The 14,635-nt window shown below is 38.4% G+C and overlaps 1 protein-coding gene across 1 annotated transcript in view; it reads right to left on the reverse strand.

Moving 5' to 3' along the window:
* LOC147572031 (uncharacterized) overlaps positions 1-14,635 on the reverse strand; it is a 602,793-nt gene that overhangs the window by 49,263 nt on the left and 538,895 nt on the right. Inside the window, exon 3 of the mRNA XM_086695885.1 lies at positions 8,355-8,467. Coding sequence (XP_086552011.1) covers positions 8,355-8,357 — 3 coding nt within the window. The 5' untranslated portion in view covers positions 8,358-8,467. The remainder of the gene's footprint in view (positions 1-8,354; positions 8,468-14,635) is intronic.

Consider the following 14,635-nt stretch of genomic DNA (forward strand, 5'->3'; position numbering starts at 1 on the left):
AAATGAGCAGAGGAACTGTATAGACATTTTCCCAAAGAAGACATACAAATGGCCAACAGGTACATGAAAAGATGTTTAATATCACAAGTTATCAGGGAAATGAAAATCAAAACCACAATGAGATATCATGCTGAATGGTTAGCATAATTTTTTATTAATGCTGTCAGAAATGACAGAGGTCTAAGTAAATAGCCAACAGTGTTTTAAAGAGTATGAGTCTAGGGGTGCCTGGGTGGCTCAGTCGGTTAAGCATCCGACTTCGGCTCAGGTCATGATCTCGCAGTCCCTGAATTCGAGCCCCGTGTCGGGCTCTGTGCTGACAGCTCAGAGCCTGGAGCCTGTTTCGGATTCTGTGTCTGCCTCTCTCTCTGACCCTCCCCCATTCATGCTCTGTCTCTCCCTGTCTCAAAAATAAATGATTGTTTTTTTAAAAAACAAAATAAAGAGTATGAGTCTATTATAATTGATTGTACAATCAGCATTGCTTCTAAGTTAAACAGTATCAGAATTTTAAAAGGTAAAATTAACTGAAGATGCTCACAACTCCTAAAAACCAATACGTTTTTATTTTTATGTTTTCCCTTCTAGTACTTGTCTACCTTTATATTTATTTTTTAATTTAATAGTGTTCTGTCTTTGTATTATTATATTATCATTTAATGTTTTATCATAAACTAGCATATTTTCTAGGCATTACATAGCCTTTAAAATTATTAGTTTTAATAACTACATAAAAGTCCACTGGCTTTTTAAAATCATTCCCTAATTGTTCAACATTTAGATTGTTGCCATTTTTTAGTTTAGAAGTTTTATGTAATAGAAACCTTCATACTTATAGCTTTTATATCTCAGCAGTGGGACCACTGAGTCATCGGGTATGAACAGTTTTATTCCTCCTGATAGACGTTGCCAAATGGCTCTCCAAAAGCATTGTACCAGTTTATGTTGCCATTAGTGATAAATGAGTTTGTCTTTAACAATCTAGCATTAATATCCCATTATCTACCTTTCTTGTTTTCTCCTGTAATTGTACGTGATAGATTTTAGATAGATTTTAGATCATGTATGTCAATAACTTTTGAAGAAAATGTGAATAAATCAAAAGAAATGTAGCATGGAAATTGTTTTCTTTCAAAACATTAATCCACTTTTATACAACAGATTTTACATAATTCCCCTTGATGTTGAATCCATTCTCAATTTTTTTCCTCTAAAAAGGGGTTTATCTATAACTTCGCCTTTTCCCCCCTGGGTATGGAGCTATGTATGTATACTTTATTATTATTTGCAATTGTTTACTAATATGCAGTTTATTATTTGACAAAAGATAGAATTTACTAAACTCTTCCTTTGTTGAATTTGTTCTAAAAGCATTCATGTCCTGTTTAAGATTCAATAATACTGGCTTGTATAGTAAAAGATTGACCTTGCATATATGATATTACAGGAAGTGTTACAATTAATCATAAATACTTCAAATAAAAATTGAATTATTGATTCTTAGAAACAGAGAATTCAGGTTCAAATCATTTAAAATTTTCAAGGGGCAGGAAATCCCAATGAAGGAATACATTTCAGTCAACAACAGTCCTCTTTTATCTGGAAAATTTAACTTCGTTTTCTTTTTTTCTTTTTTTCCAACGTTTATTTATTTTTAGGACAGAGAGAGACAGAGCATGAACGGGGGAGGGGCAGAGAGGGAGGGAGACACAGAATCGGAAACAGGCTCCAGGCTCTGAGCCATCAGCCCAGAGCCGGACGCGGGGCTCGAACTCACGGACCGCGAGATCGTGACCTGGCTGAAGTCGGACGCTTAACCGACTGCGCCACCCAGGCGCCCCTAACTTCGTTTTCTTAACTTGCCACTTTAAGAGGAAATTGGGAGAGAAAAAGGGAGCATCTTTTTTAGCATCCATATCAACCCAAATAAATCTGGAAATCATTGGTGTTACAGATGTCATACCTGGATAATCCTAACATCTAAGTCATTGTGGTCATTTATGTTCTGTAATAAATTACCCCAAAACTTACTAGTAAAAACCAGCCAAGAATTTTATGGGTCAGTAGTTTGGAGAGAACACAGTGAGACAGCTTGTTCCAGCTCCGTGATGTCTAGGGTCAGCTGGAAGCCTCGAAGGCTGGAATTTGGTATCATCCAAAGGCTCATTCATTCACTTATTTGGTGGTAGATCAGGGGTTTTGGCTGGTTCAGTCCCCCAGACCTAACAGCCCAAGAGAAAGACATGTGGATGCACATCCTTGTAAAGACCTAGACTTGAAGTTAGACGGCCTTACTTTCACTGTACTGTAGTGGTCAGAGTGGGCACAAGCCCCATCATCCCCATAGATGAAAGCTCTTGGTGTGAGGACTGCTAAAGTCACTTTGAAAAAGAAACGAGGGCTGGGGCGCGGCGGGGGGGGGGGGGGGTGTGGGTAATGTTGCAGTCATTTAGGAAAACACAATATGCTGCTTGAATGATATGAAAAATAGATTTGACATATGCTATTTTTTTCTGAGCCTTTAAAAAACTCAGTGCGGAGGAGGTTTTGTATTCTACAGATAACAGTTATAAACTCTCTTAAAAGGGTAAAAAACAACTGTTTGAAGATGGGAATGACACTGGTTGGCCCTTTGCCTGAGTGCAGAGCCCTGTCAGCATCATAAAAGATAACTGACACTCTGGTAGAAATGTGCAGTCTTACTGGCTTGGTAAACCAGAGGATAGGGTTTGGATGACCACAGCAGACTGAAAGTAGAAGGGAATTCAGTCTCAGGAAGAGGAGAGCCATTTACATTCTACATATAAACTCTTTTCAATTCTCTGGCTGACCTCTGAGCTCCGTATGTAGGGGTGGATGATAAGCAAACCAACTAAGGATTTAAAACCAACCAATGAGCCAAACAAACACTTTAACACAGATTTCGTCTTCCACTCATCAAAGGGATTTTAGTCCAGCTAAACTGTTTGCTAACACAGACCAATCAAGCAGCCAATCAACGAACCAACTAACCATTATACTTTTGAGGAAAATAACAGAATCCAGTGACTCTAAAGGTCTGGGCCTCATCCCCTGTGAAATGTAGACAAATACCTCTGGAGTAGGGACAATCCTTCTAGGTAAACTGGTATAAATTCCTTTGTAATGACAAACTCTTAACCCAGGTACCAAGTTTCAGCAAAATTTGTTCAAAAAACTCTGTACAGAATCACAAACATGCCATCTCTACATAGCATAGTTAGGCTATGGGACTCTATTATACGAATTTCTAGAAGAGGTAAGATGAGTCCCTAACAATAAAAAAAGACTTAAAACAGTGGCTGCCTCTTGCAGGGGAGGTGGACACTCATTGGCAAGGGGTGTGTGGGGACTGTCTGGGAGCTATCTTGTTATGTATCTTGACAGAGGTTTATGCTACATTGATGTTTACATTTTTTACAACTCAGTAAACATCCAATGAAAATTTTTACATTTTGCTGTATATAATTTTATCTCAAAAATGAAACCATAAAAATGGTAAACTCTAGTTAATAAAACAAAAGGAGAAATACTCAGAAATGAGCATAGTTCAAAAAACATAAAAAAATTAAAATGAATTGTTGGGTGAGGGGTGCATGGGTGGCTCAGTTGGTTAAGCGTCCAGTTTCCACTCGGGTCACGATCTCGCGGTTTGTAAGTTTGAGCCCCGCATCAGGCTCTGTGCTGACAGCTCGGAACCTGATGCCTGCTTCGGATTCTGTGTCTCCCTCTCTCTCCGCCCTACCCGCCTATGCTCTGTCTCTCTCTGTCTCTCAAAAATAAATAAATGTTAAAATTTTTTTCTAAAAAAGATGAATTGTTGGCTGGATAAAAATATGAAAAAGCAAATATAATAAAGTGAACTGTAGTATCTGAATAGTGAATTTGTGCAGGGCTGGGACTCAGGAGAGGCAAGGGAGGCATAGAGCTTGCTTGCAAGATTGGAGACACTCACTTTAGACTCGTGCAAGTACATGGCGGGCCCCTGCGAACAAGTGCCTCTTTGAATTTTGCACCCTGTGTGCCTCTCTTCTCTCTTCGCTCTCTCTAGTCCCAGCCTACTCCATCCACTATGGTCACACTTATTCTCTTGGTAGCAACTGGACCTAACTTAGGTGATAGTCATGGAGGACTGTGCTCAGATCTTACTGTGGGGAGTGCAGTTAGCCGAAAACCCCTGACTGCAGATGCTTTTAGGATCTTCTGCTTTGAGTTGAAGTCTTGTGCTTTCAAGGCAACCCTCAACTAATGACTGAATCTGGTGGTGACAAAAGGGCCCACTATATCTGGCCTGTGAGGAACTCCTCTGTGGACAACCATTGGGCTAAATGGGACTTTCACCACAGTCTGAGTCTTTTCCTGCCATTTCTCCTTTCCTTTTCCCTGTCACCTGTGTTGGACCTGCATCATGGTCTTAAGCCTTTCTCTGCCCACCTTGCCCCAGTTTTCCTTCATCTTTCACAGGTTTTGCTCCCAGCATATATGTACTTCTAAGTCTATCTTGGTGTCTACATCCCAGAGGATGCAACTACCACGTATAATTCCTGCCCAAGTTTGTGTACCTGTTTAGTTCCAGGTCTCTGCTTTCTTGCCTATACAGCTCACCCTTTAAAAATAGCCACCAGTCCTCTGCCTTACTTGGACCCTCAGGCAAGTTTCTCCAAACCTGGGTCGGCTGTTTCTGTAGACCAGCTCAAGCACCTGTCTTCCGGCCATTGTCAGTCTGCATATTCCTCTTGCTTTCTGTATTTGCTACTTCTGAACCCTTTATAGTCCTATTTCCTCCTTTTAACAATTAACAACCTTTTACTAGTCGATTATTTTTGAATGAAAATTTCTGTGTTCTAATTACTGTGTGGCTTCTGGTTTTTGATTGGACATGAGCGGCTATAGAACTGATGATGAGAATGGTCCTCGTAGAAAAAGCTTTAAAGATGGAATTTTAGAGATTGGTCTGGTCATGTCCTTGGGATCTGGTGCAGTGCTGCACTTTTTATCAGGAGAAAATGGGATGATAGTCCATGACATACGGTAGCATCACGATTAATGAAGCCATCCATCATCTGTCATTGTGATGAAGTGCCAATTTGAACCAAATGCCTTGAGAGCCCAAGTGGCTGCTGTACTTGACTGTTAGGGCAGCAGTGGTGACTACAAGAACTATGGTGTTTTTCATAAGGAAATTGGATCACTTGCAGAAAAATAAAAAGTGATAAGCTAAGGTCCTTCTTTAAATTCTCTGCTTATGTCATGATCTCAGAACCAGAGAAATTTCATGGCTGAAAATCAAACACAAAATTAATTTTAAGCATTGCAGAATTACAACATCAGCTGAGCCAAAAGCCTCAGACTTTTCTCATGTGAAATTTATGTAATTAACTATAAAAAAATGAGACCCTAAAAACTAAAATCAGGACATCTGGTTGGAATCGAATAAAACAGTCTTGAACTCCCCATGTTACTCTGAGTCTTTCTTGCCAGTGTAAATAGCTTTCCCTCCTGTGTCTAAGGGTATGAGAATTTCTTTGCTGGAAAATCCATGACAAACTTACCTTGGGCACAGGTCTTGCAAGGGGGATGTTCATGCTTTTTCATATCCACCCCTTGTTGCCACTTGACCTATAACTGGGGCCAAATCTCAATATGCTTCAGAACTCAGGTACAGAAGTCAAGAAGAAATAGAATTTCAAAGTTTGCTGATTATAATCCATAACATGGGGAATGTATGTGGAAGTGGATTCTGGGGGTGTTAGACCAAGAAGGACAGAAACGACACTGGAAGGGTGGGACTAAGTACATTGATATAGGTGCAATTGCTGAAATTTTGCATTGACTGTGCTAGCTCATGGAGTTGGAAGTGACTCTAACAATTTCTTTGGTTGGTTGACCAAACTCTAAAGTCAGTGGTGGCTTATGTTTAATGATGCTGAGATACCAGTGCTTATATGGCATGATATTAGGAATTAAAATGCCCAGAATTCAATCTCTTTACCCAGGTGATGACAAATACATTAAGGAGGGGATCACCTGCATCCTTAAAAAAGATCTGGGCTCACTGTCCTTTGTAGCCAAGCATGAATGCAGGTAATGTTATCATTGGCATAGATTCCTTGATTTTATTTTATTTTTTTTTAATTTTTTTTAATGTTTTTATTTATTTTTGAGACAGAGAGAGACAGAGCATGAAGGGGGGAGGGGCAGAGAGAGAAGGAGACACAGAATCGGAAGCAGGCTCCAGGCTCTGAGCCATCAGCCCAGAGCCCGACGCGGGGCTCGAACTCACGGACCGCGAGATCGTGACCTGAGCTGAAGTCGGACGCTTAACTGACTGCGCCACCCAGGCGCCCCAATTCCTTGATTTTAATAGAGATGATAGGATCTTAGAGTATCAGAAGTCAAGTGACCAGTTGAGGAAAGACAAGTTGTCACATTTATTAGAAAGGTCAGCAGGGACATAACGATAATCAGAACTTATAGAAAATTGATCACAGTTTTCCTAGGAATGGAGTAGATGGGAAGTCTATGAGAAAATGGCTTAATTATAACAGAAAACCCTTTAGGACTAGTGATTAAATGCTTGAGGAGGGTCATGGCCTTTCCCTAGGTGTCCAGACCTAAGCCTGTTCATAGATCCAGAGCTTCTTAATTGAAGGGAAAGTCAAGTTCTTTTCAGGAAGAATCCTGAAACATTGCCATAAGTATAAACTATGGATCTATCTTCAAGCTTGCATACATTTACTAGAGTGACTCTGCATCAGGGAAAAATTCTCAGACCTTTGGGAATAGCTAAACACTGTCTCTAAATTGTTGCTGATTCCTGGTGACCCCAGTGTAGTTGTGATCAGGTGACACAAGGAGTCAACCCACGTGTGACCCACAGCATAACCAGCTAGTTCATAGGCCCACTTTGTTATCATTTCACTAATTTCTGAATTGGATTAGAAATACTTGGCACTTGGAAGAATCCCCACATTGGCCTGTGACCCATCGGTTAAGGGCCATCATGGTAGGAAGGGCTGACGGAAACTTCTGAACTTTTCTGCTTCTCACCACAGTAGTAAACCAGAAGCAATACCGCATCTCTGGGAGGATTTTCACATATTAGTGATACCATCAAAGGCAAAAAGTGAGGGGGGCGGGTAATACCTATCACATTCTTTTTTAACTTGCTTATTTGGCCTATGTAGGAGTTGGATAGATTTTGGAGAATGACTGTGGATTATTGTAAATTTTATCAGATGGAGACAGCAGTTGTTGTTCAAGATAGAGCATCTTTACTGAAGAAAATTAGCATAGCTTCTGGCACTGGATATGCAGTTATTGACCTGGTCAGTGTTCTTTTTTTCATATTGTAAGGATCACCAAAGGTATTTGCTTTAACCTGAGCTAGTATTACACCTTCACTGCTTTGCCTGTCAGCCTACCTGCTCTCTGCTGCAATATAGCCTTCAGAGATCATTATTGCTTTGAAATTGGACCAAATGTCACTGGGGTCACTACATTGAGGACATCATGCTGTTCGGATATAATGCAACACGTGGTCAAGTACCTTCTTTTCCTCCCGCTGCCCTTCCCCCGTTTTGCCATCCTCCTACCCTCTTCTCCTCTGGCAACCATCGGTTTCTTCTCTGTATATAGAGGCCTGATTCTGCTTTTTGTTTGTTTATTCAATTCATTTGTTCTTTTGTTCTTTTTTTTTTTTTGATTCCACTTATGAGTGAAATCATATGGAATTAAAAAAATTTTTTTATGTTTATTTACTTTTGAGAGACAGAAAGAGAGAGAGAGAGAGAGAGGCAGATAGAGAGGGAGACACAGAATCTGAAGCAGGCTGCAGACTCCAGGCTGTTAGCACAGAGCCCTACCTGGGGCTTGAACTCCCGAACTGTGAGATCATGATCTGCTCAACCGAGCCACCCAGGTGCCCCTGTTTTTCTCAGGCTGAATTATTTCACTTAGCATAATCCCTGCTAGGTGTATCCATGTTGTCACAAATGACATGATCCCAGTCTTTTTTTAGGGCTGTGTAATATAACACTCTCTCTTTCCCTCAACTCCCACATCCATGTGCTCTGCTGTGAGAACTACACCCCCTGCACCAGCTCTGCCGCCCCTCAGCCCTCCAGCACCAGCACCAGCCCCAGCACAGGACAAAGATCATCGGGGATTCCTAGGCTGCAGACTAAGGCCACCCACCCCTCCTCCCCCCATGACCTCCCAGAGGGTCGGTGTCCGCACTACCCAGACTCTTTCCTCCTTAGCGTGTTTCTTAATAAAGTACTTTTTATGCCTTAGAAAGACATGTGTCAACCAGGAGCAGGGAGATAAAATCCTACCATCTTTCAGAAGACTGTCGTCTTAGTGAAGTTTCTGGAAATCCAATGCTCAGGAACACATTGCGATATCTTCTTCAAGTTGGAAGGCAAGTTGCTGCGGTCTCTTGCACCATCTATAAAGAAAAGAAAAAGGCATATTTGATAGGCCTCTTTCTAAGTTAAAATTTTAGATTTATAGAAGACATGAGCAGATAGTACAGATAATTCCCATATACTCCTTGACACTCCACCCTCCATATCTAATGTTCTTTAATTGGGATTTGTTTGATGTTTTCTTTGTGACTAGACTGGGGTTATGGGTTTTGGGGTGGAAGACCACTGAGGCAAAATGCCATTCTCATCACATCATATCAGGGGTATACACCACCAACATGACTCATCACTGTTAATGTTAACCTTGATCGCAGGCTGAGGTGGTGTCAGATTTCTCCACTGGAAATTTCCTCCTTCTGGCCTTTGTTTCCCACACTGTCCACAGCCCACACTTAATGAGTAGGGAGTTATGCTACCTCTCTTTAAGGTTGAAATATCTACATAAATTATTCGGAATTCTTTTGCCTAAGAGTTTGTTAATTCTCCCCATTCATTTTTAAATTTGTTTATTAATTACACTATGGGCTGACTGATTTTATCTTATATTTGGGGTTATATTGGGTTATAGTCCAATGCTCTTTTATTTATTTTGATGCTCAGATTGTTGCAGCTTTGGCCACTGGAAGTTGTTTCTCTGGTTCCGGAGTTCCCTTGGCATGCTATGTCATGTCATTGTGGGGTGGTTTTTGTTTTTTGTTTTTATTTTTTTAGTATGTCCTTACATTCTGGCATTGCAAGATGCTCCAGATTCGTTTTGTGTTTAATTTTACTTAAAGAAGTATGTTCGACAATGTGCCTGCCCAATATCTATTAATATTTCAGTTAAAAAAACATAGTAGACACTCTGTGCTAAGTACTTTGCCACACGCTGGGTGTAATATCATCTATTTTTGTCAAATAAGCAGGTAACGATCATCCTCTTGGTTATCACTTATATGCATCTGCTCCTTTGCTTTTTACAAAGCTTCTCCATTCCCATGTATATTAGCTCATTTTTTAATGTCACAAGCATTTTCTGTGACATGTATGGCAGGAGTTATGATTTCTGGTTCATGGATAATGAATCTTATCTTGACTTTTAACAGATTTTTTTTAAAGGAGAAATTAAACTCTAGTTTGTTGTCACGAGTACAGCCTCTGCGAAATATATGCAGTCATTTGTTCAGATTCTTTCTTAAGCAATTCTACAGGGTTTTCCTGATTATGGCAACACGTGACCACAATGGATTTATGTTTTGTTCTTTTACAGACTGATTTTTCACTCCCTTTCCCATTTCAAGTCATGAAAATAATAGACAATTTCAGTTACATAAAGTCTTGGCATATTTCAACTCACTCCAGAATGTAATAATGTAAATTGAGGAAAACTCTACGGAATATATTGCAAGTGCTCCACATCCCTTCTTAAGCATAACATTTTCCAGGAAGTGAAATAAAATCCCCATATCACACTATGTAAAATATTTGATGTAAATTAAGAACGTTAATAAAATTGTGAGTTACGGCATCAAACATGCTTTGACACAATTGCATGGAGACTTTAAAGATTTTAGTACAGTCCTGGTCTTACAAAACATTGCTTTATGGTGGACTAAAGATGTTGCAATGATCTCCTATCAAATGTCTTATATTGTAAGGTGTAAACTAAGCTTTGTTTAATTTTATTATCTTTTTTTGGGGGGGGATATAGACCCCATTGCTTAATGCGTAGCTCATATATTTTTATAGGATTATGTTTGACAGGCTTTGAAATTATAGATCACGATCTTTCCTTTAATTAGAGAGAAAGCCTTCATTTATCTCCGCGATACTCAAGTATTTGCTTGTGAACATCAAGGGAGAGCACTGAAGAGTGAGTTTTGCTACAGTGACCTGCACAATTAATAGCTTCAGAGAATCTTTCGGGAATACTCTGGAAAGAGTGCACAGCTCCGCTCCATCGGCCTCAGCTGAGCTGCGCTGTCCCACTGAGCTGTGGATAACAGATGACCACATTTAGACATTTTAATTGAACTGCTTTTGGCTTTCTTCAGGTTTTGTGAGGAAACGGCCTTAACAATTCTCAGAAGTAAAAACTATGTTGTCAAGACGTTGTCAAAATGCTGGAATTGAGTTTTAGCCCCCAGTGGAAATACGTTTAAACTACATTTAAGGTTGGTTGTTTTATCACCAACCTTAGGTTCTTTTGGAGTCTGTTGTGTTTTGGAGACCCCATTCATTTTCCCGTTCATTAGTGACCTGACCTGAGGGGAATGGCACCTGTATGAAACTCCACTGCTCCATTCCCGCTGCCCATTGTGACGGCAGGGAGCTGTGTGAGGTGATTCTTCACAGCCACACGAGTTTTGGAACAAAGCTGACACTTTATGCTGCAAACAATATTCTACTGGATCCACGACACGTTTGTATGGCATGTAGGAGCTGACAAACCTGGGGCAGACAGTCATCCTATAGCTTGTCACCTGTCAATAAATTGCCCAGGTCACCGTGTTGATCAACGTGGACTACAAATCCTACCCTGTTTTTCACCTATCACATTCATGGTTTGTCCAAGAAATTATCTGACATTTTCCCAGGTTCTTATGTACATCTTACAATTGTTAAGTAATACTTGGCAACGGCATTTAGGGTCAGGACTTTCAGGGGATTAATCAGTTTGTGAAGGTAGCATCTAATCTATTTAAGGGATTTAATTCATCGGAATTTATTGATCTCCAACTATGTACGATATACTTTGCATGAGGGGGAAGATATGAATAGTTTCTGTTTTTAAGGGGCCCAGAGCCTTGTAATAAAAAATTATTAAGTAATAAGTCAGAGGAGATTAATGGTATAATAATAACCAAAGTATATTTATCAAGAGAGTATTTCCAACTGGGAGTCAAACTGGATTCATGGAGGAGAGAAAGTGCTATTTATATGGTGCCAACTTTACATAGTTCTCATAATAACGGTATGATGCTGGCATGATCCCCATTTTAACGAGAAAGAAAATAAGGCTCAGGGAAGCCAGGTACTTGCCTAACGTCATAGAAGGATAATATCATAGTGGGGGTCATCTTTGACTCTCGAACCTCTTCTTTTTTTTCAATTAACCATTATCAAGCTCCAAGAGTAGAGGTGCCAAACCAATCTATAAGATTGTTAGTATTATATCCTGTTTTACATACGAGAAAATGGTGGCTCAAATTGTATAAGTGGCCTGGTTTGTATTAAATAGACAACAAGTGGTGGATCCAGGATTTGTACTTAGGTCCTTTTTAATATTTTTTTTATTATTATGGATACTTTTTTCTTTTTTAAAAATTGTACTATGAACATTTAACATGAGATATACCCTCTTAACAAACATTTGAAGGGCACAATACAGTATTGTTAAGTATAGGCACAGTGTTGTACAGATCTCTAGAACTAATTCATCGTGCATAGATGAAATTTATACCTATTGAGTGAGGTAATTCCTGATTCCCACCTCCTCTTTTCCCTCATAATCCCCAATCCCCAGTTGGAATGGTGATATTCCAATTATTTTATTACATCCTTATATGCTAGCTGGAATACTTCTGTAGAAAGAATTTTTTTTTTCTCATCAACGTTTTGAATACCTGAGGTACAGGTTTTACTGGAAACAGAAGTTATCTGTAAGATTCCCTTTATTTACTAGTGTTTAGAATAATGGTTTTCCCAGCATCCTCCAAAGGTGATCAATTTTTTTTCAATTTTTTTATGTAAGTAAAATCATGCAGTATTTGTCCTCCTGTGACTGGTTTATTTCACTTAGCATAATGTCCTCCAGGTTCATTTATATTGTTGCATATAGTAGGATGTCTTTTTTTTTTTAAGTTGAATAATGTTCCATTGTATGTATATACCACATTTTATGTATCCATTCATCCACCACTGGCCATTTAGGTTATTTCCATGTTTTGGCTCTTGAATAATGCTACAATGGATGTACAGTGCACATATGTCTTTGAGATTCCGATTTCAATTCTCTTGGAAAGATACCCAGAAGTCAGATTGCTGGATATGGTAATTCCATTTTTAATTTTGGGGGGAACTTCATGATGCTTTCCATAACAGCTGCATCATATTACATTCCCACCAGTAGTGTATTTGGACAATTTTGAACACACATTGTGGCGAGAAAGGAACGAGGCATCTGCCCGTACCCGTTATTCAGACTTAACATAGTTACACTTGTTCACAGTCATACTTGCATTCATTTGCACACCATTAGTGTCTCTGCCCCCAGAATTCTTTTGAAACAAGTTCCCAGACGTATTTCATCCATAAATATTTGAGTATGTGCCTCTAACAAAAAATAGCTTCTGCTAAAGAGTGCAGTCATAGTGCCATGTTCATACATAAAAAAATTCTGGTAATGTCTTCACATCATCAAATATCCAGTCGGTATTTTCTCATACACAGTTTTATTTGTTTGTTTGTCTAAAGATTTTACATTACTGATTTGTTTGCACTGGTATCCAACAGGCTGCACACTGCACTCTGTTGGGAGGTCTCTTACAGATTTTTTATTTCATAGGTTACTTAACTTTTATTTTTCAAATTTTTTAGTTGAAATTGGTTTGTTGAAGAAACTGAGTAATTTGTCTTGTGAACTTTCCTACATTCTGTATATTGCTGATTGCATTCTCACTTAAAAACCAAAAGCCAAAAAACAACCCCACCCCCCAAATCTGTTTCTCCATTCCTCATAGTCTTCTGTCCTGTGGGTTAGATCAAAAGGCTTGGTCGTATTTAGGTTATATTTTTTGGCAAGACTATTTCTTAAGTGGTGCTGTGAATTGTCATCAAGAGATGCATAATGTCCAGCTGTCTTCTGCTGTGATGTTAACTGCCATTAAGAATCATTCCCCAGCTTCAGAGTGTACTTAGGTGTTTGCAAAATGGTGACATTCCAATTATTTTATTACATCCTTACATGCTACTTCTGTAGAAGGAATTTTTTTTCTCATCAACATTTTGAATACCCTGTGTTACAGTTTTTAATGTAATAAGGTTATTTATTTACTGTAAATAAAGTTTTACTTTATCTATCTACCTATTTATTTATTATTTATTTATTTATTTATTTATTTATTTATTTTAATGGCCATTTGCCCTCGATGCTGATAGGTTGGGAATATCCAGAATGATTAATGGTGTCTAATTCTGACTGGAAATGGGTAAGGTAAAAAATCATACATGTAAAAATATTTAATAGGCCAATAATATTTACTAGTATTTAGAATAATGAGCTGGTTTTCCCAGCATCCTCCAAAGGTGATCAATTTTTTTTTTCAAAATGATCATTGCAAATTCCTGGATTTTAACATATTTGATTCATTGTATCCTCTGATGTTATTACTCTTGTTGATGCTGTAAATGACTCATCTTTGAACAGTGGGAGCTGCTTCAAGATGGCTCATGAATCCTTCTGACAATATTCAGATACTGATAACTTCTTTGCTTTATGGAATAGCAAAGTATTCAGATTCATTTCATAAATTTCCTGCTCCGGAATTTTATATCTGATTTATGTTTTCTCTTATCACATGTGATAATTTCATGTAATTATAGTGTAATATCCCATTGTGTGTATGTCCAGACACCTACACAGACATATCCTCCCTTTCCTAGATAAATGGTCATACGGTGTATATGTACATATTGCTTCTACAACTTGCTGTTTTCATTTAATGGTGTATACTGAGGATCACACATGAGAAAGTAATAATTTTTTTTTTTTACGGTTGTATAGCGTTCCATTGTAAGTAACTCAGAATTAATCTAATTCATCTGTTTTGATGAAAATTTAAGTTGTTTCTGGATTTTTACCATTTTAAAATTTACAATAAATGTCTATGTATGTATATCTTTTCACATTTTATTGTTTTATCTTTGAGATAGATTCCTAGAGAAGAGGTAAACATACATAATAGGCAATTTTGCTAAATAGTGTCAAATTGGTCTCCCTAACATTTGTAACATTTTGCATTCTTTTAAATAATGCATATGTATTTATTTCCCCTTATGCTTTCTAACTAAGTATGTGGTCAAGCTTTTGTTTTTCTGTCAATTTGATAAATAAGATAAATATATCTGTGTGATACTAATTTGTATTTCTCTATGAGCTAGTCTCTTAATTATGAGCCTCATGTACTTGAGAGTCCCAAACATGTGAG

This window comes from Puma concolor, chromosome F2 (genome assembly GCF_028749965.1).
Source record: "Puma concolor isolate L17-30 chromosome F2, mPumCon1.1.hap2, whole genome shotgun sequence".
Classification (NCBI taxonomy): domain Eukaryota; kingdom Metazoa; phylum Chordata; class Mammalia; order Carnivora; family Felidae; genus Puma; species Puma concolor.